The sequence below is a fragment of the Arachis hypogaea genome, chromosome 6, assembly GCF_003086295.3.
Source record: "Arachis hypogaea cultivar Tifrunner chromosome 6, arahy.Tifrunner.gnm2.J5K5, whole genome shotgun sequence".
In the NCBI taxonomy this organism is placed as follows: domain Eukaryota; kingdom Viridiplantae; phylum Streptophyta; class Magnoliopsida; order Fabales; family Fabaceae; genus Arachis; species Arachis hypogaea.
In genome coordinates, this window is record NC_092041.1 from 2,820,825 (window position 1) to 2,848,536 (window position 27,712).

General features: G+C 32.9%; 6 protein-coding genes and 1 long non-coding RNA gene across 9 annotated transcripts; 5 read left to right on the forward strand and 2 right to left on the reverse strand.

Annotated features, from left to right (window-relative positions):
• Nucleotides 1-72: 72 nt before the first annotated feature.
• LOC112695340 (exosome complex component RRP41 homolog) lies at nt 73-4,834 on the forward strand. The gene is made up of 11 exons (XM_025747648.2): nt 73-584; nt 2,214-2,417; nt 2,499-2,559; nt 2,631-2,669; nt 2,785-2,852; nt 3,432-3,510; nt 3,600-3,636; nt 3,814-3,930; nt 4,060-4,145; nt 4,263-4,352; nt 4,451-4,834. Exons 2-11 carry the CDS (start codon nt 2,317-2,319, stop codon nt 4,496-4,498), a joined length of 726 nt encoding a protein of 241 aa, XP_025603433.1. The 5' UTR covers nt 73-584; nt 2,214-2,316; the 3' UTR covers nt 4,499-4,834.
• A 253-nt stretch (nt 4,835-5,087) lies between these two features.
• On the forward strand, nt 5,088-8,037 carry LOC112695339 (GDSL esterase/lipase At4g01130). Of its 3 annotated transcripts, none has more exons than XM_025747647.3 (5): nt 5,088-5,920; nt 6,421-6,630; nt 7,059-7,213; nt 7,281-7,554; nt 7,647-8,037. In XM_025747647.3, exons 1-5 carry the CDS (start codon nt 5,674-5,676, stop codon nt 7,889-7,891), a joined length of 1,131 nt encoding a protein of 376 aa, XP_025603432.1. In that variant the 5' UTR covers nt 5,088-5,673; the 3' UTR covers nt 7,892-8,037. The 3 variants fall into 3 exon arrangements, with proteins under 3 accessions (XP_025603432.1, XP_072052637.1, XP_072052638.1); XM_072196536.1 differs by having other exon boundaries at nt 5,269-5,920; nt 6,421-6,639; nt 7,062-7,213; XM_072196537.1 differs by having other exon boundaries at nt 5,269-5,920; nt 7,062-7,213.
• Nucleotides 8,038-9,139: 1,102 nt separating this feature from the next.
• Nucleotides 9,140-10,157, forward strand: LOC140172979 (BTB/POZ domain-containing protein POB1-like). The gene is made up of 4 exons (XM_072197849.1): nt 9,140-9,341; nt 9,481-9,597; nt 9,863-9,978; nt 10,071-10,157. The coding sequence occupies exons 1-4, from the start codon at nt 9,140-9,142 to the stop codon at nt 10,155-10,157; spliced, it is 522 nt and encodes a 173-aa protein (XP_072053950.1).
• LOC112698022 (BTB/POZ domain-containing protein POB1-like) lies at nt 9,867-11,515 on the forward strand. The gene is made up of 2 exons (XM_072196424.1): nt 9,867-10,509; nt 10,598-11,515. Exons 1-2 carry the CDS (start codon nt 10,262-10,264, stop codon nt 11,433-11,435), a joined length of 1,086 nt encoding a protein of 361 aa, XP_072052525.1. The 5' UTR covers nt 9,867-10,261; the 3' UTR covers nt 11,436-11,515.
• A 9,202-nt stretch (nt 11,516-20,717) lies between these two features.
• LOC112695342 (eukaryotic translation initiation factor 1A) lies at nt 20,718-21,692 on the forward strand. The gene has a single exon (XM_025747652.3). It carries the CDS (start codon nt 21,073-21,075, stop codon nt 21,508-21,510), a length of 438 nt encoding a protein of 145 aa, XP_025603437.1. The 5' UTR covers nt 20,718-21,072; the 3' UTR covers nt 21,511-21,692.
• A 41-nt stretch (nt 21,693-21,733) lies between these two features.
• Nucleotides 21,734-22,437, reverse strand: LOC140173401 (uncharacterized). The gene is made up of 2 exons (XR_011862070.1): nt 22,112-22,437; nt 21,734-22,024 (listed from the first exon to the last, which is right to left on the reverse strand). It is a non-coding gene; the product is annotated as an uncharacterized lncRNA (long non-coding RNA).
• Nucleotides 22,438-22,679: 242 nt separating this feature from the next.
• LOC112695341 (uncharacterized protein At5g41620) lies at nt 22,680-25,032 on the reverse strand. The gene is made up of 3 exons (XM_025747651.2): nt 24,540-25,032; nt 24,107-24,232; nt 22,680-23,836 (listed from the first exon to the last, which is right to left on the reverse strand). Exons 1-3 carry the CDS (start codon nt 24,882-24,884, stop codon nt 22,814-22,816), a joined length of 1,494 nt encoding a protein of 497 aa, XP_025603436.2. The 5' UTR covers nt 24,885-25,032; the 3' UTR covers nt 22,680-22,813.
• Nucleotides 25,033-27,712: the final 2,680 nt, after the last annotated feature.

Here is a 27,712-nt window from a genome sequence, read left to right on the forward strand (position 1 = left end):
GTTCCACCCGGCCAGTTAATGCAACCCGGTCCGGGTTGTGTTTCTTGCCTTTTTTTTTTACCTGGAAACGACGTCGTTTCAGGTGCCCCTAAATGAAACCCTGCTCTGAATTGAACCCCCACCCCCCAGCCTCGTCTCTCTTCTCTCTCGACACTCCACGGCCTCACTCACGGCCTCACCCTCACCGCGTCACTCTCTCGTCTCTCCCCTCATCTCGGTCTGGCACTTACCGTTTCGGACTCGGCCACTCGTCTCGCTCTGTGTTCACACAGTCTCAAGCGCAGTCGCCGCCTTCCTGCGCTCGCTTCGCCGGCGGCAGAACCCAACGGAAACAGCTTCCTCACCGTCACCGTCTCGTACCCAACTAGCGCGCCTTCCCCGCGATTGTCGTCGCCGCGGCAGAAGCAGCAGGTCCCGGGGCCGGTCGTCGTCACTCTCGGTCTCGTCACCGTCTCGCACTCAGACGCACGCCTTCCCTGCGTTCCTTGTCGCCGGCAGCAGAGGCATCAGGTCTTGGTGGGCTGGTCTTCATTTGTCTTCTTGGTTCGAGCCTCGCCGTCATCTTCCTTCGCGCAACTGATTTGGTGAGTTCCAACAAATTCCCCCTTTCTTTCAGTTTCAATTTTGTTGCTGTAATTCATCACTGCACCTCTGATTTTGTTGCTGAAAGTTGAATTTGTTGCTGAAAATTGAGTGTGTTGTTGAAATTTGTTACTGAATATCATGTCACTTAACATAAATTTGTTCATTGCTGAATGAATTTGTTACTGATTGAATGTTGAGTTTGTTGATGTCTTGCTGAATAATCACTTCGTTAAATTTTTTGTTGCTAAAAATCATTTAAATTTGTTACTGATCTTCATCACTGAAGATTGAAGCTATTGTTGTCTTGCTGAAATAATCACTTAGCTATATTTTTTGTTGCTGTAAATCTGTAAATTATCTTTTGAGCTAAATCTTTTGCTGCCGAAAACGATTGTAGTTGAAAATGAAGTTCATGTTTTTCGCAACTCGGGATAAAATTGTTTAGTTAAATTGTTCTGTTTGTATTATTATGAATTATTCTTGTTATTGATTTGTGAAACATACACAAATGTAGATATAGATACAAATCAAAATGAAGGAAATATTGGTCAAGCTTTAAATTTGTCCTATGAAGATATAGATGCCGACTTTCAGATCATTCCTCGGATTTGATTTACTGATTGTGTTATCTTTTGTTCTCTCTTGTTCATTTAAATTGAAAAAGTATTTTGTACCAAGTGACTAGTTTATTATCTCTTTTTGCATTATTAGTTATGTCTAAGAATTGATACTTGATTGTTATTAATATGTTTGTGAAGAAATGTATTTTAAGTTTTAACTTTTGATGGTAATTTTATTTTTTATTTAATTATGACCGGGTCAACATGGTGAATTAGTAACCCACCGGTTGACCCGGTGATCCGGTTGTATGACCGGATTAATTACCGGTTCAGTTTTGATAACTATGATACAAACTTGTTTGTAAGGCAGTGGTTGTTTTTAGAGTTGATATGGGACTAAGACTTAAGATTGTGTTTGTGGTTAGAGACGGCAACGGCTAATGGGACACAATTTTAATTTCTTTGGTAACTCTAGATAGCGGAAATCTGAAATTTTTAGGATTTTTGATACTGAAACTTTAATAATATTTATTTTTAAAAATTAGCTTATTTAATTTTTCAAATTCTAAATCTGCCTCTCAATCTTTATATTTATCTTAAACGGAATATAATACTTAGACATAATTTAATCTAGTATATTTGACATGAAATACAATAGTTTCTATCTCTCAGTTTTTGTCTCCATTCCAAACACAACATAATTGACTAATTGTTACTCTTGGTGATGGAAAATTATGAATTTGAACGTAAAATTAGCATTGACGCAATGATTTATGTACATTTTTTTTCTTTTATTTATGAAATTTGATATTTAAAATAAATGTAAAATTTTAATTATGAAATACAGATAAATTATTATATAAAAGTGTAACATTTTAAATTTTATTATTATATAAATGATCAAATTTAAATATTTAAAATTTTATTCTGTATTTTTAATAATTTTTATTTTATATTTAATTAAAGTGATTCATCTACGATTTTTGGACTATTAAACTATTGAATCGTTCATTTAACAAGTTGGATGATCGGTTTGATTAATTTGCTGTTCTCTAATTCCTGTTACAGTGTTACTCCAGCAGCTCAGAATCGCTGCACCAGCTCAGCTTCCTGCGCCACCACCTCTTGCCACCCACTTGGTTCTTCTCCTGATTAAGGAAATTGAAGGAATATGGAGTATGTGAGCCCTGAAGGACTTCGCTTGGACGGTCGCCGCCCCATGGAGATGCGGCAAATTCGAGCCGAGATTGGTGCTGTTTCCAGAGCTGATGGGTAATTCTTTTCGTGCTCTTCAAACCTCTTAATTTCCAAATTAGGGTTTGGCTAATGCGTGTTTTTTGTTTTTGGAACCAGTTCTGCTATTTTTGAGATGGGTAATACCAAAGTGGTTGCTGCTGTATATGGCCCCAGAGAGGTAAATAACCTTTCAATTTGCATTTCAGCATTATCTGATATGATTTCTGTATTAACTTGTATGCCTTTCAGGTCCAAAATAGGAGCCAGCAAATGAGTGACCAGGCTCTGGTGAAAAACATTTTTTTTCTTGTCAAGTTATTATGCATTTTGTGTCTAGGTAGTGTATTTTGCTGGATACCTAATTGCTGTCTCTCTATCTATCTGCTTCTCATCATCTCTGCAGATTCGATGTGAGTACAGCATGGCTAACTTCAGCACTGGAGATCGCAAGAGGAAACCAAAGGGTGACAGGTTTTCTCATATGCTTTTGCTTTAATTTAATTCCTAGTTCTTTTTTGTTTGGCACTGTTTTTAGTTATTTATAATTGTTGAAATAGTAGCTCAAGACTGAATTGGATGATGCAAATAATGCTAATATTATGAAACAGAACACTGAACAATATGTCTGCAGTACATAACATTCTAATTTCAATCGGTAGCAGTAGAATATGTAATGTGTGAACTACAACAGTGCAATGCTGAATTTGGAGAACACTAGAATCTTTGTACCACAATTAAATTTAGCAAACAAACGAAGGAGTCACTGAGATATGTAAGTAGCCAACTTGAGCAACTAATCACTGATGTGTCCAAGTGAAGGGTCTTTAAGATATCTTGGTTTGAGAAGAGTTGACAGTACAGAAGAGAATTTGGAAAGGAAGGAGAAACTTAGGACATACCATTCCCCACCAATATACATCTTATGACACTTCAATTTTTTCTTTTAGATTGTGTTAAACTGGTTCTTATGGCCAAATTGCCAGGATCTTTAACACTAGGAGAATGACCTCTTGCTCTTCTTTTTCTGATGGGATTTTTCTCTTGCTACAGGAGATCAACTGAAATTTCTATGGTTATTCGACAGACTATGGAAGCATGCATAATGACACATTTAATGCCTCGTTCCCAGGTTCCATTATACACAGCTTCTGGAATCTCTTTTTCATTAATGTAAATTGTATATTTATTGTTTGTATGATTCATATATATCATTTGCAGATAGATATTTATGTCCAAGTTCTCCAAGCAGATGGCGGTAAGTTAAAACCTTATAATGGGATCTTGTTATCACCATTTTTCCTCATGATAAATATTTGTTTATCTTGTGCTCTTCTAATAATCTATCTTCTGTTAACAAATGATTCTTTAGTTTCTTTGAAGCTCTTCATTATTGACCATTAACTAACTCTTTTCCCCAATATTCCTTGTGTAGGAACTAGATCTGCATGTATCAATGCTGCAACTTTGGCCCTTTCTGATGCTGGGATCCCCATGTGTGATCTTGTAACTTCATGTAGTGCTGGATACCTTAATAGCACCCCTTTGCTTGGTATGCACCTATTTTACTTGACTTTCCAATTGGCTAAATGCAAGTTTGTGTTATCTTTTAAATTGCTCAACTTTTGTTTTAGCTTTGCGGCTTTGTAATTATTGAAACTTGTTGTATGAATATGGACAGATTTGAACTATGTAGAAGACAGTGCTGGAGGTCCTGATGTAACTGTTGGAATTCTGCCAAAGTTGGATAAAGTGACACTTCTTCAGGTTAATTTTCATTGCATCATTTTGTTTTTCATATTTCTTATAGTCAGTGAAAAGTTAGTTTCAGACCTTTTTTTTTGTTATCCCAATGTGTATTCTTTCTTTTGTTGCTGGCTGTAGATGGATTCTAAACTACCGATTGACATTTTGGAAAATGTTATGCAACTGGCAACTGAAGGCTGCAAAGCAGTTGCAAATTACATCCGTGAAGTAAGTGTTTACCTCAATTTTGTGATCACCTTCAAAGGAATCAAATCACGGCCTATTAATTTCTTAGCTTAATTCCTGATCTCTGTCCTGCTTAGCAGATTCTATTGGAGAACACAAAGCAACTAGAGTATCGACGGGGTGTATAATTCAGTGGCTGAAGTGATGTGTCCTTTTTGCTATCTACCTGGAAATATTTTGGCATGTGGGTTGTCTGTGAAACAAGAAATGCAGAGCTTGATGTTCTTATAAATTCATTTTGCCTTTGTACTTTCAGTGTTCTGTATCATTTTAGCCAAGTCTGAATTAAATGTTTGATTTATTGACTGAAACAAAATAGAGAATTAAGTTTCCCTGGGTTCTGATTCTTAGGCTGTAATCTTTCCAGCTGAATTTGTCAAAACAATTTTGATGTTGCCTTTCATTTCTTCTTTGGCCAACATATTCAATTTTCCCCGTCTTAATAAATAATAATGATTACGAAAGCTATTTGTAATTTATATTTACATATAGTTTATTTATTTTGAATAAAAACTGGTCAATAGGATTGAATAAAAATCAATATTATCCTAGAGTGACCGTTATTTAAAAAAAAAAAGAAAGACAAGAATAATGTTTAGAGAAACCCAATTCCTCCATTTCAGAGAAGTTAATCAATACATCAGATAAATAGAATATTTACCAGCGAAAATGATTAATTGCTGGTTATAACTTTGAATAAAATAGATATACCACCATGTTCACAGAATCAGAAAGCAAGCATAGAACTAACTTGAGTTGGTTGAGTGGTTTATTCGTCTGTTTAAATAAGTGTTGCAAATTTGAATTCCGTCTTGTGTATGCAACAATCTATTAGCCAACAACAAACTTTTAAATGGAGCTCATATATGTGGTGGATTAGTCCTTAAACCGAAAAAGAAAGCATGCATAGTTTATGGTGGCTTGTGAATCTTGGTTTCCATTGATATCACTTAATTAACACTTAACACCACCATTGAATTCATTACATTCCAAGGTCAATAATGTCACTAACAATACTAAGTATTATTAACATCCTAAGCAACAATTACATAATCTGCTGCTATGTTACTATTAATTAATAGCAACACATCCAAAACATATGTGGCGCATGTTTCGCCTGCTATATATATGATTGCAATTGATATTGGATTATTTATGCATATAACAAGAGTGAGTATTGGGGCCATAAATTTTTTACCCGTTGTCTCAGCAAGAGAATAAATTGGTTGCCGTGTTTCCATGTATAGTACTGCTGCCTCTCCATTATATTTATAGTAGTGTACACATCCTTAACCTTAAGCTAATGAACAAGGTAGCTCCGAAAATGAGTTGCATCAATTTGGCATCAGTGATGGCCTTGTTGTTATGCTTGGTGGGTTTAAGTCACACAAAATGTGATTTTGAGGCAATCTTCAACTTCGGGGATTCAAACTCAGACACTGGTGGTTTCTATGCTGCTTTTCCCGCAGAGTCTGCTCCTTTTGGAGTTACTTTCTTCAAAAAACCAGCTGGCCGGGCTTCCGATGGCAGACTCATGATTGATTTTCTTGGTAATCTTTCATATTCTTTCTACCTTAGTTGGTTTTTTGTATCACCCATTTATAAACCAAGGGCAGACATATAGATTATAACATCTCATTTTGTTTCATTGGATTGATCTTACCACTAAACCAAAAGCTATATCTGTTAGTTAAGATGTTATTTGGTCATTATTTATTTGGATCCTGCTAAAGCAGAATACTAGCCTATAGCCGACATTATCCCATCCTTATTGATTATTAGATTTGTATCTTTCTTTTTCCTTAAGCAGTTCTCACTATAAGACAAGATTTTTATAGCTGGAAATATTTGTATGTATAGTAATGGATAGATTCTCAATCTTTATCTTTACGCCCCACCAATAATTTCAAAATGACTCCAAATCAATGTGTAATAACTAATATACAGTATTTCTATAGGAACCACTCAATTATGATACAGAAGAAATCTGGTTATTCATTGACACTAAATTACTGATATTAACAATTATATTTTACCTTTGATTTGGCAGCTCAAGCTCTTGGATTGCCATTTTTGAGTCCCTATCTGCAATCAATAGGATCAAACTTCAGACATGGGGCCAACTATGCAACATTGGCATCCACTGTGCTTATTCCTAACACTTCTTTGTTTGTCAGTGGAATCAGCCCTTTCTCTCTTGCTATCCAGCTCAACCAAATGAAGCAATTTAAAACCAGAGTCCTTGAATTTCATCAACAAGGTGCAAAATGTACAAACTTTCTAGTTCCCCAAATTTTATTTATTATTTAGACAAAGTGGCATATTAACAAATCCATGTATCTAGATATACACTAGCTCTGAATAGAACACTTTGTTCAAATAAACAGTTATTTAAGAATGGAAGCAGTATTATAGGAGCTTACTAGTTTTCTTTTCACAATGCCAAAACTGGCACCCCTTGTGATTTTTCTTGTGCTATCAATATAATAATTATAAAATAGAGTAATAGGAGTTATAGGATTAGTATTGTTTAGAATAGATGATGTGTCCTATTAATAGAATATTTCAGAGTATCTGAGTCTTATGAGCAAGAGTATTTCAGTACAATTAATTTTACCTTTCTTAGCTTTAACCCTTTAAGTTCTCTCTTTTAGAATTAACCTTATTTTAGTTCATAACATGTTGCAGAAGCCAAGCTTCCTTCACCGGATATATTCGGAAAATCGCTTTACACATTCTACATTGGCCAAAATGACTTCACTTCCAACTTAGGTGCCATTGGTGTAGGTGGAGTGAAGCAGAGCCTTCCTCAAGTTGTTTCAGAAATAGGTGCCACAATTAAGGTGAGACTCAACACCAACACAGATCTATTATTACTGAAATAACAAAATAATTTCGCTCCATTTCTAGGAACTATACCATGATGTTGGAGGACGTACATTTATGGTGCTCAATCTCGCACCAGTGGGATGCTACCCTTCATTCTTGGTGGAGCTTCAACATAATAGTTCAGACATTGATGAATTTGGATGTATGGTTTCCTTAAACAAGGCCGTTGTGGACTATAACAAGATGTTGAAAGAGACATTGAGAGAGACTAGAGAGACTCTTTCTGATGCTAATGTCATTTATGTCGATGTACACACTGTTCTGTTAGAGCTCTTTCAGCATCCAACTTCTCATGGTTCAAATCAACCACTTCTCCTTCATATCTATACATAAGTTTAATCACTTGAAATGTCTTTCTCAAAACGGTTTATATATTCTTTGGAACAGGGCTGAAGTATGGTACGAAAGCATGTTGCGGATATGGAGGGGGAAAGTACAATTTCGATCCAAAAGCTTACTGTGGCAATTCCAAAACAAAAGCATGTGATGATCCTTACAACTACGTAAGCTGGGATGGAATCCATGCAACAGAAGCTGCAAACAAGCTTGTTACCTATGCCATTCTCAATGGTTCCTATTCTCATCCCAACTTCCCTCTTCAGGAACATTGTCATCTTCAACCTATAGGTTGATGCACTTTCCGAATTAAAGGCTAAACTAGCTAGGAATAATGTTACACATAATATTTACAATATTTCTGATCTATGAGGTTAACTAAAGCCAAAGTTTGCTGTTATATTAGCACAAAAGAAATTGATTTGTATCCCGTTCATCTTTAGTTTCGATGCGTCATAGTTTTTGCAATGAAGCCACTAAAACTTAAGAGAAAGTGACAAAATGTCATGACCTTAAGCATAATATTATTTGATATAAATTAAAGATGAAAAAAAAATGGACTCTTGAGTACTGACAACAATCTTGTATTGGGCAAGTCAGCAGTCCCCTCAGCTACCAACTTATGCTTGCTTGATTTAATTATTAGTCCCTGTAAAGATTCCCAAAAGAAAAAAAAAATTGTATATCTTGTAACTTTTTAATGTGTTTAAACAAAAAATGACAAGAAATATGATCTTGTCATTATGCTCTGGCTCACATGATAATGAATCAAAAATTATTTTAGAGATTAATATAAGTTACATTTCTAGAGTTTATAAAGTTTAGAAATTAAATAGAAGTCATTAAAATTTTAGAGGGTAAATTAAAATTTATATATAAATTTAGAGATTAAAATAAATGGTGAATGCTACGGTGTCTTTGAGATTATGTCTAACTTATTAAAAAAGACAAATAGATAATATTTAATAAATTTTAAATATTTTAGTATTTATTTTAAACATTTTATTTTTTATCTTTAAAAACAAGTTAGGCAATTTAGGCATCATAGTAAAAGACCCTAAAACTCACCTAAATATTATGTATAAAAAAACGCACACTAATAATGATAACTAGTAACGTACCAAACAAAAAATTAAGTGCGGACCATCCTCGTTAAAACCTCTATGATTTTTTCTCAATTTCCTTTTATCAGTTATGAAAAACCTTCACAGCTCACATCTACCCTCCTTGCATTGTCTTTAGAACATATAATAAACTAAATAACAAACCTAAAAACAAAAAGAAAAAGAGACAGTGGACAAAGTTGAATAACAAAGAATGGGTTAGGGTTGGATTGAAGTTTTAAGTTGGAACCAAACCAAGACACCAGCTAAACTAACAGATATTGTAACTAGTAATTAAACAATAAAAAAGAGAACGAATATATTCTTTACATATTTATTAATCATTCAAAATCTGCTTCTCTAATAATTAATAATAGAGTAAGGAAGAGGATTTGTATTTGTTACGTTGGATCTGTTTAATTCGAGTCCGTGACAATAAGAATGGTGTTCAATCACTCTCGTTCTACTTCTTCGTGTAGCGACGTTGATTTTAGCTTTGCTTTTAATGATAGTAAATTCTCCGATAGAATTCTACGTATTGAGATCGTGGAAAACCTAGTTGATGATGACCATTGTCTTGATTCCGATGGTGATGATTATTGGAACCGCCATTACAAGAGGCAAGGTGACGATATCCACCACCGTAATTACCATGGTCTTTTTCTCTTTCCCACTCACCAATTATACATTTTATTTGAAGGCTTATAATACTTTGATCTTGTTTTCGAGGGTTATAATATTTTTGTTACATCTAGTTTCATATTTTCATATCTTGTTTGCAGTCGAAGATCTTTATGATGAACGAATTTTGAATACAAATCAAGCCGACATAGATAATTGTGTTCTTTACGAAAATCAAGAGAAAGAGACAACTTCTACAAACGAAGAACGTCTTTCAGGTATTTAAATATATAGCTAAAAATCTTAAATTCAAGTTAGTTAAATGCTTTTGTTAAAAGAAACAAAATATCAAATAAAGGCCATTGTTTTTCATTTTAATGTGTTAAGCAAGCTTCTAACTGAAAAATGGAATTATTATTAAGAAAATGCATGTATATATAAAACAAGAACATTATTATTCTTCTTTCACTTGGAAGTAAATACATCCTTTGTTGTTAGTGTTTACACTTTATTTGAGTGGGGTTCCATCTATTGTCGATATAGGTGATGAATCTTCAAATAACAATGATTGGAGTAGTGATTGCTCCATAGATGTCAGAGTTAGAACATTATATATTAGTTCTCCTATCTTGGCTGCTAAAAGTCCTTTCTTCTATAAGGTAGTGACATTTATTCTTTAATTTATTCGTTAGATCTGAATATTCTTCCCAATATGTTCACTAAATTATTAGTGTTATTGTTTCTTTTGTAGCTTTTCTCAAATGGGATGAAGGAGTCAGAACAGACACATGTTACACTAAGAATTAATGCCAGTGGTATAGACATATACATATACTAACAGCTTCTCTTTTTCTTCTTTTATTTTTTTCATATTAATTATATGTTCTTGTCTCTGCAAAAAATGTTACAGAGGAAGCAGCAGTGGTGGACCTTCTAAACTTTATGTACACTAATACGTTAAGCGCTTCTTCAGCAACTGCATTGTTGGATGTGTTAATGGCTGCAGACAAATTTGAAGTTGCTTCATGCATGAGATACTGTAGTCAATTATTAAGGAACATGCCAATGACATCTGAGTCTGCGTTGCTTTACCTTGAGCTCCCTTTTACTCTCTTAATGGCCGATGCAGTTCAACCATTGACTCATGCAGCAAGGCAGTATCTTGCTTCAAGATATAAAGATATATTAACGTAATAATTAAGATTTCTTTTCTCGTCCAATTCGCCTTCTTAAAGCCGCGTGTCTCTGTCTAACAGTTTAAACTTTTGGGATGAATAGCTTCCAAGAAGAGGTCATGAGCTTGCCCCTAGTCGGAATAGAGGCAATTCTATCAAGTGATGATCTACAAATAGCATCAGAGGATGCCCTATACGACGTCGTTTTGAAGTGGGCTAGAAGCCAGTATCCAGATCCAGAAGAGAGGAAACACGTGCTTAGCACGCGCCTTGCACGCTTAATCCGTTTCCCTTACATGTCATGCAGAAAGCTAAAGAAGATCTTATGCTGCAACGAAATGGAGCGAGAAATTGCGACCAAGCTTGTATTCGAAGCACTGTTCTTCAAGGCAGAGGCTCCACATCGGCAACGGATTCTAGCGGAGGCAGCGTCAGCAAGCAAGGGAAGTAGTAGCATGTTCGTGGAGCGGGCATATAAATACCGTCCGTTGAGGGTGTTGGAATTCGAGGCTCCAAGGCAGCAATGCGTGGTTTACTTGGATCTGAAGCGAGAGGAGTGTGCGAATTTGTTCCCATCCGGTAGGGTTTATTCTCAGGCTTTCCATCTGGGTGGACAAGGGTTTTTCCTCTCCGCGCATTGCAACTTGGACCAGCAAAGTTCCTTCCATTGCTTTGGATTGTTCCTTGGAATGCAAGAAAAAGGGTCAATAAGCTCCGTTGACTATGAATTTGCGGTGAGGTGTAGGCCTACGGATGAGTTTGTAAGCAAGTATAAAGGGAATTATACGTTCACTGGGGGAAAGGCAGTTGGCTATAGGAACTTGTTTGCCATTCCATGGACTTCCTTCATGGCTGACGATTGTCTATATTTCATTAATGATGTTCTCCATCTTAGAGCTGAGCTCACTATTAGGCAAAACCCTTCACTCCACTCTACTTGATTTCTCTATGTAAAATTGTAAATTACTCCTTATTCTACTGTTAATATCTATTTAACATATAAAAAGAAAAATTAATAATGTACATATATATAAGATAATAATGTACATAAGAATTATTATTCTCAAACATCTAATATTTCTCTATTGTGTCCCATTATATTTTTTTCCCAATGTGGCATAATAATATATATAGTTTCTTTCTTTATTATATTATGAATTAGATTTTTTTTCCTTTCTATGACATCTTTTTTTAATGATTTTATACTTTTAATGTTAACGTTATTATTTTTAGGTTAAATTATTTTGTTAATTACTATATTTTTACTAAATTTATAATTAAATTTTTACACTTTAAAAAATTTTAATTGAATCATTACACTGATTTTAAATTTATAATCACATGTTATCATTTTAAAAATATTTAGTTTAACAAAATATGATGCTGTGATATATTCGCTAATAGTGTCGTGTAGGATAAATAAAAATATTTTTATAATATTTATTGTTAAAAAAATTTAATAAAAAATTTAAAATTAATATAAAATTTAATTTAAAACTTTTAAAATATAAAAATTAATTATAAATTAAAAAAATACAGAGACTAACAGTATAATTTAATTTTATTTTTAATTAGGGATAGATTTATTAGTAATAGTAATTTATTAAGTATATAAAATTATTATATATTATATAATTTTATTAGGTATATGAAAAATATAATTATTAAAAAAAAATTAGTAATAGTAATTTATTAGGTATATAAAATTATTATATATTATATAATTTTATTTTTTGTTTGAAAAATATATTTAGTATTTAGCCTAGTGACTACTATAAATAAAAGTCTAATCTAAATATTAATGATATTTAATATCTAAAAAGTAAATAATAATATCAAAAGTCTATGAATTATAACTCAAATTACATAGTCTCCCCATACGCATCAAAGAGATCGCGTGTTCGAGTCTCTCTATCTTTGGTAAAATAATAATAATAACAATATTAAAAAATTTAAAAAAATATTTTTGTCAATCACTTTTTAATTAAATAAGAATTTCAATTCTTAAATATTTGAATTTCTTTTATCACTTAAATTAAAACCTTTCAAATCTGATAAATTAAAGTGGATAAGATTATAAAATTATTGATAAGATTTCAGTGAAACATTATTACCGTGTTAATTTATTTCTTGCAACATTTGACACATGATTACAAGAGTTTAGTAGAAGATTCAATGATTATATGATGAAATTGCTTGTTTTAAGTTCAATTTTAAATCTCAGAGATAATTATAAATTTTTTAATATCAACAAAATATGTGAATTAGTAGAACAGTTTTATCTAGATGACTTGGTCAATGACCAAGAGAAATTTCACATTTGCAAGCTCAACATTATAAACACGATGTTCCTAATCACGTTGAATTAAGTAAGTTGTGCATAATTTTCAAATTATGTCAAATGTTAATGAATACAAAAAGTCTTTTAACATATTATTTGATTGATCATTTGATTCGCTTGATATTAACTCTTTCTATTTCAACTACTTCAATTGAGAGATCTTTTTCAACTATAAATATTATGAAAAATGGATTTAAAACAAAATAAAATATGAACTTTTTGCTAATTATCTTTTGATTTACATTGAAAAAAAAAATCTCAAAGATTTAATATAAATTTTATTATCAATACATTTTATAATATAAAAAAATCAACATATACCACTTTATTAATAAAAAATATAAACATAATTTTATATTTTAAAATATATTCTCTATTCATATATTTTTATAATATATCTTACATTATATAATTTATTTATATAAATTTTATTTTAATATTATATATATTATTCATTCTCATAAAAATATTTTTGAATCTGTGCCAATCTTTAATATGTATAATTGAGTTATATAATCTATTTCATTATCTCTTTTCACTCCCTTTTACTACTTATCTTTCTTCTGTGAAATTACATTATTTACATTCATTTGATTTTGTTTTCCTTCTCCCATAACTCCTTTGATTACTCTATATTTTTAATATTAATATTATTATCTTTAATATGTGTAATTAAATTATAAAACCTATTTTATTATATCCATCTTTTTACTCATTTGTATTACGTATCTTTCTTGTATAAAGTTACATTCACACAATTATTAAGGTGAATACGGATCGGTTTGGTTTAGGTTTAATGTAAAATTGGAACCGAATCGATTAAAATATAATTAGTTCGGTTTGGTTTAGATTTACGTTTTTTTGTGCATATACCCGAACCAAATCAAATCGATTAAAAATGGATTGGTTCAATTCGGATAATTGAGTACCCAATGACTTTAAAATTCATAAAAAAAAAACCAAAGTTTTATCTTAAAAATTCAACAAATACAATAAACATTTAACATCAATAGAAATAATTCAAACATATTAAACACCAAATACATTAAAAACTAAACTCATTAAAAACCAAACATATTAATAGTGAATAATCTTTGTCTAATGAAAATACAAAAGTGCAATAGAAAATTCACTAAAAACCATACATACACACACACACACACATATATATATATATATATATATATGATCGGGTTTATGGATTGATTCGAGTTTCGCACTTCCAAAATCGATATTCGAACCAATCACTAATAAAACCCATTAATTTGTTTCAGATTGGACCCGATTACCTGTTGGTTCCAAAATCAATTTAATTGATTAGGTTCAGATTCAGACGGATAATCGAATACCCACTACCCCTACTCACCCCTAACACTTATTTACATTTTTCTTCTCCCATGACCCGTTGTCACTCAATCTTTTCCGTGCCCTATTTAAGTAAGTATATATGAATATTGTCATTTGTCATCTATATTTTACTCTTTTTTTTATCTTCAAATATTTAAATTGCATTTTTACCTAAATGTGTGTAGTTGACTTAAAACTCATTTGAACTTCTGAAATTTTAACTCAACCTCAATTTCGATCTCAAAATTTCAATTTACTCAATTGAAATCTCTAAATATTGAATTACTTACATTTATCTCGAAATAATCTCCCTTAACAGAATGGCATATTAAGTTGACAAAGGCCCAGTTTGGTAAACAAATTAATTAAACTCTTTTTAAAAAATAACTTTATTTATTTTATAAAAATGTGATAAAAAATAGTAGTATTATGAGAGACTTTATTTTTTTTAACTTCTCTATAAGCCCCTAAATAGCTTCTTAAAAAGCCGCAATTTAGTTTTAAAAATTGCACTGGACATTAATACTACTACTTTTCATAATTCAAAAAGTTTACTTTTGAAGCTTCCCAAAATATATTTCAACGGGGGTTTTAAATTGCTATATAAGATACATGATGTGGCCAAATTTCAGATAATTCAAATGAACCTCCAAACAAGAGATTACAGTCTCATTTTCGACTTTGTTAAAAAGATGATGGATTCAGATAGCCAAGTTTCAAGAACTTCTACAAGGTCGTATTCTCAGTAAAAAAACTGATGAACTTGATAAAATTACAACAACTCGCTATACAAAAAAAATAACATACGAGAATTATTTGTGCAGAGAACTAACCAAGAAAGAAATAGAAACTGATTTTTCTTATGTAAACATAAAAGGAAGAAAGTGTAAGACACAAGTTTATGTGAAAGACAAGAGTATTTTCTGCTATATAAATAGAGACATTTATACTACAATGATGCAGCAGCTTTGCAACTAATACATAACTAACACATTAACAGAAATTTTAACTTTGATGGGTCATAATTTGACTTTCAAACTCCCAAATATTGTGAAACTTGTTTTGAAGGAAGTGGATCCATCGAGTTTGCAACATTCAAAAAACGATTTTTAACGAAAGTGTTATGCGCTTTTGAAGTTTATTTGGGTTTAAAAACAGAATTTTGCAGAAAATCATAAATTTTGGTATGTGTGACCACACACACTATCGTACACACGCACAGGCCAGAGCATGTGATCAAACTCGAAAATACACATGAGGGTGTGTACGCACTCTCTGGAAGTTTTGCAAGTTGTGTGTACGCACACGCTAGAAAAGTTGTCTGGTATGTGCGTACGCACAGTATGATGCGTATATACGATACTCTGTTTTGTACTAAAACTCTATTTTTAACTGTTTGACTTTCCCAGCAAGTTTGTAAACTTTCATAACCACTGTTTTGTTGAAAAATCACAATTTTTGAATTATTAACTATTCCTCTAGCTTTCCAAACCCCTATAACGCCTGTTTAAGGAACGGTAGCTAGTGTTTAGGCTTTGAAACGAACGAGAGTGTACTAGTAAAATAAAAGAGGTAGTTTTGTTTTGTATTTAGAGATGGTGACTTAGGATTATAGAGTATTGTGGGTAGATTAACTAGAGTGATTCTGTGGAGTGTACTGAGTAAATTAAAAAAACATGTTGGAGTATAGTGGGGATAAGTTTGAAGAACTATATTTTATTATAAATACAATGTTGGGTGCGATTTCATTATAAATGTGACTATTTCATCTCGAGAACTCTTTTTCGAAAGTGCAACCCCAAAGAGATGGCGGAAGGTGAGAATCCCCTTCCTTGTTCCTCCTGCTATTGTAAAATTGCCTCGAGTGAGATGGTGGGAGGTTAGGATTCCCTTATTTGTTCCTCCTGGACATATGAGAACGTACCTCCTAGGTACATGCAAGGGTGTGGTTCACACCACTTGCTCCAACTTAGTTTGTTAAGGCTCCCCGTGTAGATGCAAGAGTGTGGTTCGCCCCACTTGCTCCAGGTTGAGATGGTTTGAGCTTCCTGAGTAAATGCAAGGGTATGGTTTGTCCCACTTGCTCCAAGTTGAGATGATTTTAAGCTTCTTGGATAGATACAGTGGTCACCCCATTTGCTCAAAGTTGGTATTTATGATTGATCTTAGTCTCTTTGGACAAATTGAAATTTCCTTTGACCCGGTTGTGCGATGGATGATTGAATATTTATATATATGCATATGCTTTGAGCTTCACGCCGCTAGGACTGTCCAGGGTTTGCTACTGGACATGTCGGATTTTGCTAGATAACTGGCAGATGATACCATCGGCTATAGGGCAGACATGCATCATGTGCATTTGTATGATTTGTTTGAGTATGCATACTTTGGTTTGCCTAATTGTTTATATATGTATATATACTACATGACTTAAATGTTGTTTTTGTTTCTTTAATTGTGTATTCCTTTGTATGCTTTGTATGTGTTTGACCTTGAAAGACCCCTCAGATAGTGGAAGTGCGATGAGGGTTGTTCCACCTGGTGATTTGAAGGCTTGAAGGAGACAGAAGGTGAAGACTTAGATTAGAATTAAAATTCTCTTAGATAGATTACCGATATTTCTGGATTAGAATAATTTTTAAGATTAATCTGAGTGTCGGAGTTCTAGGAATGTCTCTTACTTTTTTGGGACCTTATATATTATGTATGTGGGAACCTTTACGATGTTGAGAACCTCCGATTCTTATTCTATACATATTCTACTGTTTTTCAGATGTAGGTCAAGAGGCACATCGCTGAGCATTCTGGAGACCTTCTAGAAGCGAAGAACTATACTCTTAATGCTTAGTATTTTGTTTCTAGTTGTATATATGTATATTTAGTCTCTGCCCTGTATAATTGTGTAAGTCCCTCCTAGAGATTGACAATGGAAAAACAAGTATTTATATTATAGTATGGGTTATACTTTTGGTGTGTGTGTGTGTTTATCTTTGGTCAGCCTTAGCTTCGCAAGTCGAGTCTGGAATTTGATATTTGTATCTTTTGGAAGTCTAATATTTATATATAGTTTATCCTTCTTTTCGGTCCTGTTTATCCGTTTTATGTTTACTCGGACAAGTGTGATGCGATATTCTATTACACTTTTGTTTAGTTTCTTCTTCAAGGTTCCTAGTCATAATTTTCTTCAACTATATTTATATACGTCTTTTTCTTTTGGAGGTCGTAATACCTCTCTACCTCTGTTATACAACTTAAATGTAAAGTTCTGTGTGGTAGAGTGTTACAGATTGAACGAAAATGAGTTTTATTGAAATGATATGAATTAAAGAGTTACGATTTAAGGATTTTAATGAATTTTAAAGAAATGAGAATTGGTTGTCGCTCCCTTAAATTTTAGAGACTCAGCCGTAGAATTTAATTTCATAAATCTTGACTTAAGGTGATTTAATCTAATTTAATAACTTAGTTTGGTTTTGATTGATTTAAAGAAAAGAATTATGTTTTGGGACCTTGGGGAAAGGCTTTGAAAGTTTTTAGTAATTTTCAAAAGCAATTGAATTCAAATGTTTAAGCTTGAGATAGATTACTGAAGTTAATTTGAGACTTTTGATTTGGCGAAAAATATGGGTTTTTGAAAGAGATATACAGGGTACTCAACCCTGCGAGGTGTATATGGCACTCACCCGCGAGTATACAAACAATTTCGCCTACGAGGGTCTCTCTGATGACGAGGTGTACAGGGCACTCACCTTGCGAGTACACAGGAAGTTCTGCCTGCGAGGCATACAAGACACTCACCCTGCGAGACATATAATGTATATATATGCGAGAAACCTCAGAGGAAAAATGTTCGGGTAAGCTACCGAATGTGTCGGGTTCTGGCAATATAACTGACGCGTGAGCTCACGACCAATAGGACAGGCATGCATCATACTGCATTTGTTTGCTATTGTTTGGGTGTGTTTAAGTATTTTGGTCTGCCTATCTGATGAATCCTGTTTAACTGTTAATTATGGTACTTGTTGTAACTGTTTTCTTATTGTGTTTGTCTTGTATTGTTTGTTCCTGTGACTGATTCTGTTTTGAGATCGAGTGGAGATTTATTTGTATGTTGGGCCAAAGGTCAAAATTTATCTATATGTTGGGTCGGAGGCTGAGAGTCGTTTATAAGTTGGGCCGGAGGCCGTAATTTGATTTTGTATTGGGATATTATTTGAGCTTTGAAATCCTTATATTAAAGAAGAGAACTTTGAATTTTGGATAATTAATTGTTGTGGTTTTGAAAAGGTTCATAAGATGAACGATGATATTTGCTGTTGAAATTCATTCTTCTTTATACGTATCCTCTTATGACAATTCTTAAATTCTCTACTGAGAACCTGCGAGAACAATGTTCTCACCCCTCTACAGACTTCTCTTTTCAGGACAGATGAAGAAATTAATGAAATTTTTGCTAAGTTTTTAGCCGTGTTGTTTTTATTTGTATATATATTAGTCAAAAATTTTTTCTCACTTTTGTCATTATAACTCTGTATAAGAGGGATATGAGTTATATGTTTTGTATGTATATAATATTTTTATGTTATTTGTATAAGAATTTATATATATATGTTTGTTTACAAGTAAAAAGAATTTTTAGTTTTTAAAAAAAACAACGATTCGATATTAGAGTTAAAAACTCTTATTTTATTATTAAGTATATAAAAGTTATAATCCTTACTATCAAAGTGGTGTAGACGAAAATGTAACATTTTAATAGTAAAGATGTTACGTAGTATAATGATAATATTAACTTAAGGCCACATGATTTATTGAATTTGATAGGTTCAGGCAAATTCAAAAAATTTTAGGTTAAAAAAAATAATAGGAACCATTTTTTCATTAGTACCTCTTTTTCTCTTAACGGTATATTTAAAAAATATTATATTTTAAACATTCCAACAACCATAGAATATTCATCCACATGTATGTCTCACAACATTTTGTAATAAATCATAGAAGAAAAAATAAAAAGAAAGAATAAAGTAATATTTTTTTGTGAACTTTTTATTTTAATATTAAAAAATTAATTGAATTTTATGTTAATATTATAAAAAGTAAGATTTTATAATATTTTGAAGGCACTCTTCTGTACAAGTACAATACACAAAATATGTATTGTATTGACAATATGCAATTTATATATTATTTTTATAAATTAAAAAAAATCTCATTTTACAATCCATACTCTACAAATTCTACGACTCTCAGAATTTTATAAAATACCGTAACTTTTAATATTAAAGAATTACACTAATTTTTATTCGATATCTAAAAAAAATGAACTTTTTTTTTGTGTTTCTTATCTCTTTTTTCTTTATATTAAAGTTTAGAGTAAAAGGTAGTAGTCGAGAAAACGTAACAAGTTTGGTAAGAGTCTTCAGGTAGCTTTGTTATTCTTTTTAATTAGCAGATAAACAAAATTAAAAGCTAAAATAATTATATTTTTAAATCATTTAGTTGCTCATCTCTTTATACATTAAGTACGCTCTCATAGATCCCTGTTAAATTAGTGTTAAGATACCGCAAGAAAATCAACAAAATGCTTGTGCACCTTGAAGAAATACTTTTAATCATAATTGTTGTTTTATTTCCATTTTTATGATTTGGGAGAACATAGATAAAATTATTATTCTTTTTTAAAAAAATTCAAACTATCATATTTTAGTGACGAATTAAATTTTACTATTTATTTTATTAAAATTAATAGAATAGATGTGTTGTTTAATTTTTTTTAGTTATGAGTATTACAAAGATTTTTTAAGCAAATAACAACATATTATTTCTTAAGTTTTAAAATAATAAATATTTGTTTGGACGCTATTATTTTGATAAAAAAAAATTTTAATAATTTTTTTAAATTTTTAGCGTATTTGGTAAATTTTTAATAGTAAAAGTAAAAGTACTAAAAAAATTAAAAAAATATACTTTTTTGAAAAACTGTCCTTTACATTTTTTAAAAAAAAAAATTTCTTAAAAAAAAAGATATTTTTTATCTAATAAATAAACAAAAAAATATTTTTATATTATTATATCCAAACATAATTGATAAATAAATTTTTTTGTATAAAATACTCAAATATAAAATTATTTTTAATTTTTTGTAAAATCTTTAAAAAAAAATTCAAAAAAAATCGTTTTTTTTAAACTCACCTAAACAAATCCAACAAAAAAAATTTCAGCAACAAAGATCTTTTATTTGGGCGTTGTACGGATCTTCTGAAAAACAGTATAAATTAGAGAACAACAATATTTATTCTTTAACATTAAACTTTTACGGAATTTAATCATTTTACATTAAAGATAATAAATTTAAATCATCTAAAACAAAAAATTAATAAAATAATAAAATAAAATAAAATCATAATTAAATTTATAATTTTTTTAAATAGATATCCTACTATTTTAATTTAAAAATAATTAATTTATCATTTTACTACTTTATCCTTTTTTTTCCGTTAAAGAATAGAGAATCACCTAATCACGTTGAAAAAAGTTAGTATCTTATTTTAATTTTTAAATTAAAGAATCAACGTTTTTTTTAAAAAAAATAAAAGATAGATTGCCTTATCTTTTTTATCTTGGTGCCCAGGACAAAAAGAAACCGACCTCACCTATGGAGTTAGCCGCCTTGAAGGAGTTATATAAAGGGCAGAAGCTGCATTACGGTTCCTCCAACGCAAACTCGATTAGAGTCAGAGAGCAAGAGAGAGAAGAGGGAAAAGCTACCAATCCTAGGGTTTTAAATTACCGCAGAATTTAATTTGAGCAAGCTTCAAGTAGACAAAGAACCCGATTGATTGAAACCTAATCTGCAACTGTAAGAGAGGGAAAGAAAGAAGAAGAAGAAGATGCCGAAGAACAAGGGAAAGGGAGGGAAGAACAGGAAGAGGGGGAAGAACGAAGCGGACGACGACAAGAGAGAGCTGGTTTTCAAGGAGGACGGACAGGAATACGCGCAGGTCCTCCGTATGCTCGGTAACGGCCGCTGTGAAGCAATGTGCATCGACGGCATCAAGAGGCTCTGTCATATCAGAGGCAAGATGCACAAAAAGGTGTGGATCGCCGCCGGTGACATCATCCTCGTCGGCCTCCGCGACTTCCAGAACGACAAGGCTGACGTTATCCTCAAGTACATGGCTGACGAGGCCAGACTTCTCAAGGCCTACGGCGAGCTCCCTGACACCACCCGCCTCAACGAGACCGTCGGTGGTGGCCTCGAGGATGACGAAGACCAGTTTGGCGACGACTATGTCGAGTTCGAGGATGAGGATATCGATAAAATCTAATTCTTAGTTATCTTTTTGTCAGTCTTATATTTTCGGTTTCATTGTTTTTCCAAGAGTTAGTTTTTAAACATTTTTCTGATGACGAATTTACGGTGCTTACTGGATTGAGATTTTTATTTTTTTCGTCTTTCTATGGTTTCATCTTTTAAAGAATTTTAAGATATGGTCATCTATCCTTGCTATCTAGCTTGTGTATTTGTTAAATATAGATGCTAAACATAGGTTAACATAATTTGGTGATATAATTTCATAAATGACAATCAGCTAAGTAAAACTAGAGCACCTTTGAAAGAATGATGGTTTTACATTGAAAAAGAAGGCACTATGGAATGGTAATTACTAATTACCCTTGAGGCCTTGGAGGTTATGAATTTGGCATGTTTTCAATGGCATCTTGTGTGTCGCCTCCTTTTGAAATTGTCTCCAAAAGTAGTCATCATGTCGTCTTCTTTTAAGACATCAATTCGCACCGAAACTTGATTAGTGAAACCTGTTGCTTGCTGTCTGTTACAAACTAGACAAAGAAACCTAGTTGTTATGACGTTAATTAAATCAATTAGTTCGCCTAAGTAGATTATGGTTAGCTGATAAATTAACGTACCTAATGCATAGATACACGAAGCTAATGGTTCGGTGGCGCTCCCTTCACTCCAATACCAAAAAGATTAAAGGCAATTGACCTTATCACCAAATTCATGCAAACCTCTGACTTCTCTTGTGCATGGCACCCCAACAGAAGAAGGCAGAGGTATCCATGAAGTAGCCGCTAAGGTCTGTTATCACCTCCTTTCGGACTTGGAGCGAAGAGAGCTCCAACACAAACACCACAACTATCCAGTGGCTATTCTCCATGGAACTGCGGTTATGTGCTTCTCACTTGGAGCTTGACTTTATATAATAAATTAAGAATTGTCAAACATTGAATCCATTTTCAACATTATTGCCGACTTTGATCCTTTTCTTTTAACATATCTGATGCAGATACAGACTCAATTATGAATTCTATTATGAATTCTATTTTTTGTTTAGTGACGTGTGCTTGTGCGTATGGTGCAAGCATCTCCGTTTAATTGGCGGAATTAATTAATAATTAGTAATTAAATCCACACAATGTTGACAAATTTGGAGTCAACTTTGCACCGGAAAGCAAAGTTGGTGTTGCAGATCAATTGCTCAAATGAGTATATCATATTATCAAATTGTTTTAATTCTAGAAAGAAGATTATGATTTATAATAAATATTCTGTACATTCCTAAAAGCTTTCAAATCTATTGTTTTCTGGAAAAGCATTGTATGTAAAATTCACATTGAAGGTTCGGGGGGCTGTAATCTTGCTTGAAGCAGTTTTGCCATGAGCGAGTTGTCATTAACTCCCTTTGGCAATTTGGAAGAAGAACAAGACTCAGACATGTCACTCAGCTTAACCACTGAACCCTCCCCGAAAATATTATCTGTCTCTGGATAAACCTTATCACCTTCTGATGATATAGAACTGCTCCCAACATGCTTTTGAGCTTGTGTTGCCAATTCACATTCTTCTGACTGAACCTGTTTCCTCATTGCTGCATTATCCAGTGAATGCAGGCATGGGGTGTGGCTACTGCATCTGCCTGAATCAACCGACCTTTTCGCGTGAAGAAATGTTTCAATATCAACACCTAACTTGTCAACAACAGAATCTCTTCCTCCTGAATACCTGCGCTCATCAAGCCAAGCCTCTGAAATATGAAGCATTAGCCTATCAAGGTTATTTTCACCTTTAACCTGACCCGTCTCAGAGCCATTACTCTGTCTTAGAGAACGTGCTTCTCGTTCATAGTCTCTTATTCCTTTGGCAAAGTCGTCACACAGATTCTCCAATAGGATCCGACCTTTTTGCTCTCTTTCAAGATCTCTGAGACAACTTGACAGTGAAGACTTCATCTCCGAAAGCTCCCTTGTGAGCTTTCGACCAACGCTTTCCGAATGCTGTCTCAACCTCCTTTCTTCTTCTATCTCTTCATTCATTGATTGAACTGTAGCTTTAACTTTTTCATGTTCTTTGTTCTTCCTCACAAGCTTGTCCTCTTCTATTTGCCTCATTAGGATCTCCATTTCCTGCTTACTCATTCGCTTTTCTTGTAGTAAGTCTCTGACCTGTACCTGAGAAAGATCTAGCTCCATTTTCAAGGCTTTTATCACTGACATACTCGATGCGTTCTGTTCTTCAAGGCTCGAGATGCGGCTCAGTACTTTGAGTAACTCTCTTGATGTTTTAGGGTCGCCACATTTACCCCTTGACTCCGCAGAACTTGTTGGATTTACTGAAAGATTGTACGGTGCCACCTATTTTAAGCAAACAAAAAATTCAAACATAATGATAATTGAGATCATGGCTTATAAATTGAGGATTGAAGTTAGCTCAAATCAACAAAGTCAGTTATAAATCTATTTCTCTTTTTAACATATAATGTTCCCTATAACTCAAGTAAACCCACTAATGAGATACCACTGATATAAAAGAGAACAGAACATGTAGAATATAAAGGAAAAATTAAACACAGATATATAATACTTACTTCCAATGTAAAATTAAACATAGATAATAATACTTACTTTCACGGAGTTACAGTAACTTGCGGGGGACACTGGCTGAGGAGCACAACCCTTACTTTCAACTGATCTACGGTGCTTGAGAGGTGATGCTTGGACATGTCTTTTCGAATTACGTTCTAATTTGGGCTTCATTGAGGAACATAAGAATAATACAATTACTTGTCTAAAAATGCATCAACAAATTCCACTAAAGCTGATTGAATTATAATTTTACGAATCCAGTTCACCCAGTCAAATGTTATAAATAACCAAAACTAAGTTTCCAATTTCAATAGTGAAACTAAAATTTCCAATTATAGTTATAAGAAAAGAAACTAGCATACTCACTAAGCAGCAAATCATGCAGCAAGAGTAGAAAAAGAAACTAGCAAACTCCCTAAGAATCAAAACATGCACAAGACTAGAAAAAGAAACTCGCGAGTCGGGATTATACCTGGTGATAGGGGGTATCAGGAGGGTCAGCAAAGTGTTTAGGAAGCTTGCGGCGGCAGCGGGGAATTAGTGCCATGTGGTAGGGCTGAGTCTCCCAGAGTTGTGCACAGAGCTCTCTGGCAGAGAGTGACGATGATGTGGGACAGTTGAGGAATTCTCGAATGTTGATTCTGGAGTGGTGAGATGGAAGGTGAAGCCTCCATAAGGGTGGAGGAGTGGAAGAACCACCCCTTTTGTCCACAAACACCATTATTCCTTCTTCCCTTTTCTCCTCTCTACCTCTTTCCATCTCTCTCTCAACTAATTTTGTTTTGAAATACTTGACAGTGCACGAAGAAAGCAGCATGAACAAGTTAAGTAAGCTTGAGTGAGGGAGGGTGTAAGTTACAAAGGCAGCTTGTATTGTTTGAGTGCAGGCAGCCACCTCAGCACGTGCCCTCAATGTTGGGGCCAGGCCCCCCCATCCCAACACCTTAATTTTGTCTCCCTTTTGTCTTGTTCCCTCCTGCCTAAAATAATTGTTTCTCACTTTCATTCGTAATTGACAATTTGTACACTAAATTCCCACGGTGGATTTTTAGATTCACTAATTTTTCAGATTTAAAATTTACTGTACAGGTCCTGGAAATCTAATTTTATGCATTATATTGATTTCTAAATGTTTTTCAACATTAAATCCACGAACAAAATAGTAAATTAGTTCTGACCTATGACACTAGATACATGATTAAATAACGTCTTTTTATTTTAGTCTTTGAATAAGATAAAAGAAGGTCGTTTTAGAGAATGAAAGAAAATATGATAATTTGTACATCATATAAAATTTTTTTCTCATTTTTTCCTTATTTAAATGTCAAAACTAAACGATGCTGTTTAGTCATATATCCAGCATGACAAGTTAGAACCAATTCAGCAATTAGTTCGTTAATTCAGGGGTCTAGGGACTAATATGGTGCCCAAAACTGAATTTCGAAAATCAGTATAAACAATTTTAAATTTAAAAAACTAAAATGATAAAAATTATGAATATGAGAGACCACTTTAAAAATTTAGTCACAACTTGTAATTCTCTGCTATTATATATATAATGATGGGTTCTGTTATGGTTATGGATGTAATGCCTATGGTGGCCACATAATCAAAAGTTAGCCTGTAGTCTAGATTTGTTTGTAGTTAGCGAATATTGAACTTAGTTTTAAAATAATCTAAGGTAAATAATTCATAAATAGTGCAGGATTATATTAATAATTTTCATTGTAATTTATGACTAGAAAAGATGAATCTTAAAATTGGGGATGACAGATAGATACAGTGTCATGGTTGATTTTTTCGATATGTTTAGCTACGGTGATGGCGGAGGTAAATGCGATTCGATATGTAGTTCTTTACGTTGGCTTTTGATGAGGAGGTATATTTCGGCCTTATTTTTTCCGTTGTAGAACCCAAAGTAATTTGCGTGGCACTATCTCAAAGTGGTATCGTCTTGTTTGTCAATTTCAATCCCAACAGATATACTGTAAGGTTAGTCTAATTATGATTCGTAACATTTTGTATTGAATATCTAGGTGCAGTAACAATAGCTTACCAACTAAATACAGTTTTGGCCCACCGCAGATCACACATAGTTTAGGACGACACAACTTCTTCAACTCCAAAATAAAACCCTCTCCCTTCCTCAACATGCTTTTTTCAATAGAAGCTTTCGTGGAAAAAAAAATTAAAAGATTCTGTATTTATTGAATATAATTTCTATCAATCACATATGGGATGTTATCCCTTATAATTAGCTATAAGATATTCTATTATTAGACTTGGTAATACAAAATATTTACATAAAGTTCATCAAATCACTTAATAATTTCAAGGAATTTATTTTCTAATATGCAGCCATGACAGATAGAATTTGATCTGCAATATATTTGATTTATATTAGATCTCATTAATGGATAAACACAGTTTTATTTTTTTTAGAAAGAGTAAAATATTATTCTGGTTTGTACCATATTTTAATTTGATTCCTAATATTTTAAATGTTTTATTTTAGTTCCGAAAAATTTCAAATGGCTTTACTATTGTCTCACAGTTAAATTTGACATGAATAATTAGCATATTTAAAAGTTAATATAACGTTCAATCTCAGTATTTAAATAAAATTCACCTACCAATGATCACTAATATAAAAAAAATTTCGTCAATTATTCGAATCAAATTTAACGGTAGAACAATATTAAATTTATTTAAAACTTTTTAGAATTAAAATAAGACGATTGAAATATTATAGACTAAATTATGATTTAGCTTAAACGTTAAGTACCAAATTTTGATATAAAGCATCATCTCTCTCTACATAAAAGTATATTTTTTCCTTTTTTGTTTCGTTTTGGTGAAACAAGATAATAATAATAATAATAATAATAATAATAATAATAATAATAATAATAATAATAATTGTTCCGTCCTGGGAGAGCCGAGGTATACGTAATCCGGCGTGACAACTGGGCTCCTGATGTTAGCTATGAGTTTTCCAGTGACAACGTCGTTGATCACCTCGGCGCCTTGAAACACGGCGGCGGGAGCACCTGCAAAAAGGACTCCGACGCTCAAGTAAGTGTGTGATTACAAGGATAAAAGTAAATTACTCGAAATTCAGCTAGAACCTGCCCTTGTGTGTTTGGAGGAGGTTGGCTTTATAGGCATTTCGGAGCTTAGTGGGAAGCTGAGTTTGTTCCGATATTCTTGGTTAGAGCTGTTGAGCGTATCTTCTCTGAAGTATAGGGACGAGTGTAGTGTGTTCAGTTAGGGGAGTCTCCGTTATAGAGATAGGGTTGGTTTGTTTCATTTGTTTCGTTTGTTTCCGACCTTTTAGGTCGGCGAGTATCGTGGTACACATCATAGCCCCCCAGGTCGTCTAGCGTGCCGTATAGGTCGGTGGACGAGCTTAGTCCCGAGCAGCGAATTTATTGTTTTGAATAAAATTGTAAAAAGGAAGAAAGAGAAGAAAGTAGTCTTACCTGTCTCTTCGTGGGTCGTGTCATCTTTATTGCTTACTGCTGCCGTTTTGGTTTCCCACGTTTTGTTTAGTGGGTATGCATTAATTTACCCACATTGTTAGTGGGCTTGCAATAAAAGTAATTTTGGTTTTGGGAATTTACACTGTGTCTCCCCCATTTCCCT

Bases quoted from the DNA above. Each gene is read 5' to 3' on its own strand.
- LOC112695342 (XM_025747652.3), top strand. From the start codon at position 21,073: ATGCCGAAGAACAAGGGAAAGGGAGGGAAGAACAGGAAGAGGGGGAAG.
- LOC112698022 (XM_072196424.1), top strand. From the start codon at position 10,262: ATGTACACTAATACGTTAAGCGCTTCTTCAGCAACTGCATTGTTGGAT. The intron at 10,510-10,597 runs GTAATAATTAAG...TGGGATGAATAG, and splicing joins AGATATAAAGATATATTAAC to CTTCCAAGAAGAGGTCATGA.
- LOC112695339 (XM_072196536.1), top strand. From the start codon at position 5,674: ATGAACAAGGTAGCTCCGAAAATGAGTTGCATCAATTTGGCATCAGTG. The intron at 5,921-6,420 runs GTAATCTTTCAT...TTGATTTGGCAG, and splicing joins ACTCATGATTGATTTTCTTG to CTCAAGCTCTTGGATTGCCA. The intron at 7,214-7,280 runs GTGAGACTCAAC...CTCCATTTCTAG, and splicing joins AAATAGGTGCCACAATTAAG to GAACTATACCATGATGTTGG.
- LOC112695341 (XM_025747651.2), bottom strand. From the start codon at position 24,884: ATGCTGCTTTCTTCGTGCACTGTCAAGTATTTCAAAACAAAATTAGTT. The intron at 24,233-24,539 runs GTATAATCCCGA...TCCTCAATGAAG, and splicing joins CTGATACCCCCTATCACCAG to CCCAAATTAGAACGTAATTC. The intron at 23,837-24,106 runs GTAAGTATTATT...TGCTTAAAATAG, and splicing joins GTTACTGTAACTCCGTGAAA to GTGGCACCGTACAATCTTTC.
- LOC112695340 (XM_025747648.2), top strand. From the start codon at position 2,317: ATGGAGTATGTGAGCCCTGAAGGACTTCGCTTGGACGGTCGCCGCCCC. The intron at 3,511-3,599 runs GTTCCATTATAC...TATCATTTGCAG, and splicing joins ATTTAATGCCTCGTTCCCAG to ATAGATATTTATGTCCAAGT. The intron at 3,931-4,059 runs GTATGCACCTAT...GAATATGGACAG, and splicing joins TAATAGCACCCCTTTGCTTG to ATTTGAACTATGTAGAAGAC.
- LOC140172979 (XM_072197849.1), top strand. From the start codon at position 9,140: ATGGTGTTCAATCACTCTCGTTCTACTTCTTCGTGTAGCGACGTTGAT. The intron at 9,342-9,480 runs GTAATTACCATG...TCTTGTTTGCAG, and splicing joins AGGTGACGATATCCACCACC to TCGAAGATCTTTATGATGAA. The intron at 9,598-9,862 runs GTATTTAAATAT...TTGTCGATATAG, and splicing joins AAACGAAGAACGTCTTTCAG to GTGATGAATCTTCAAATAAC.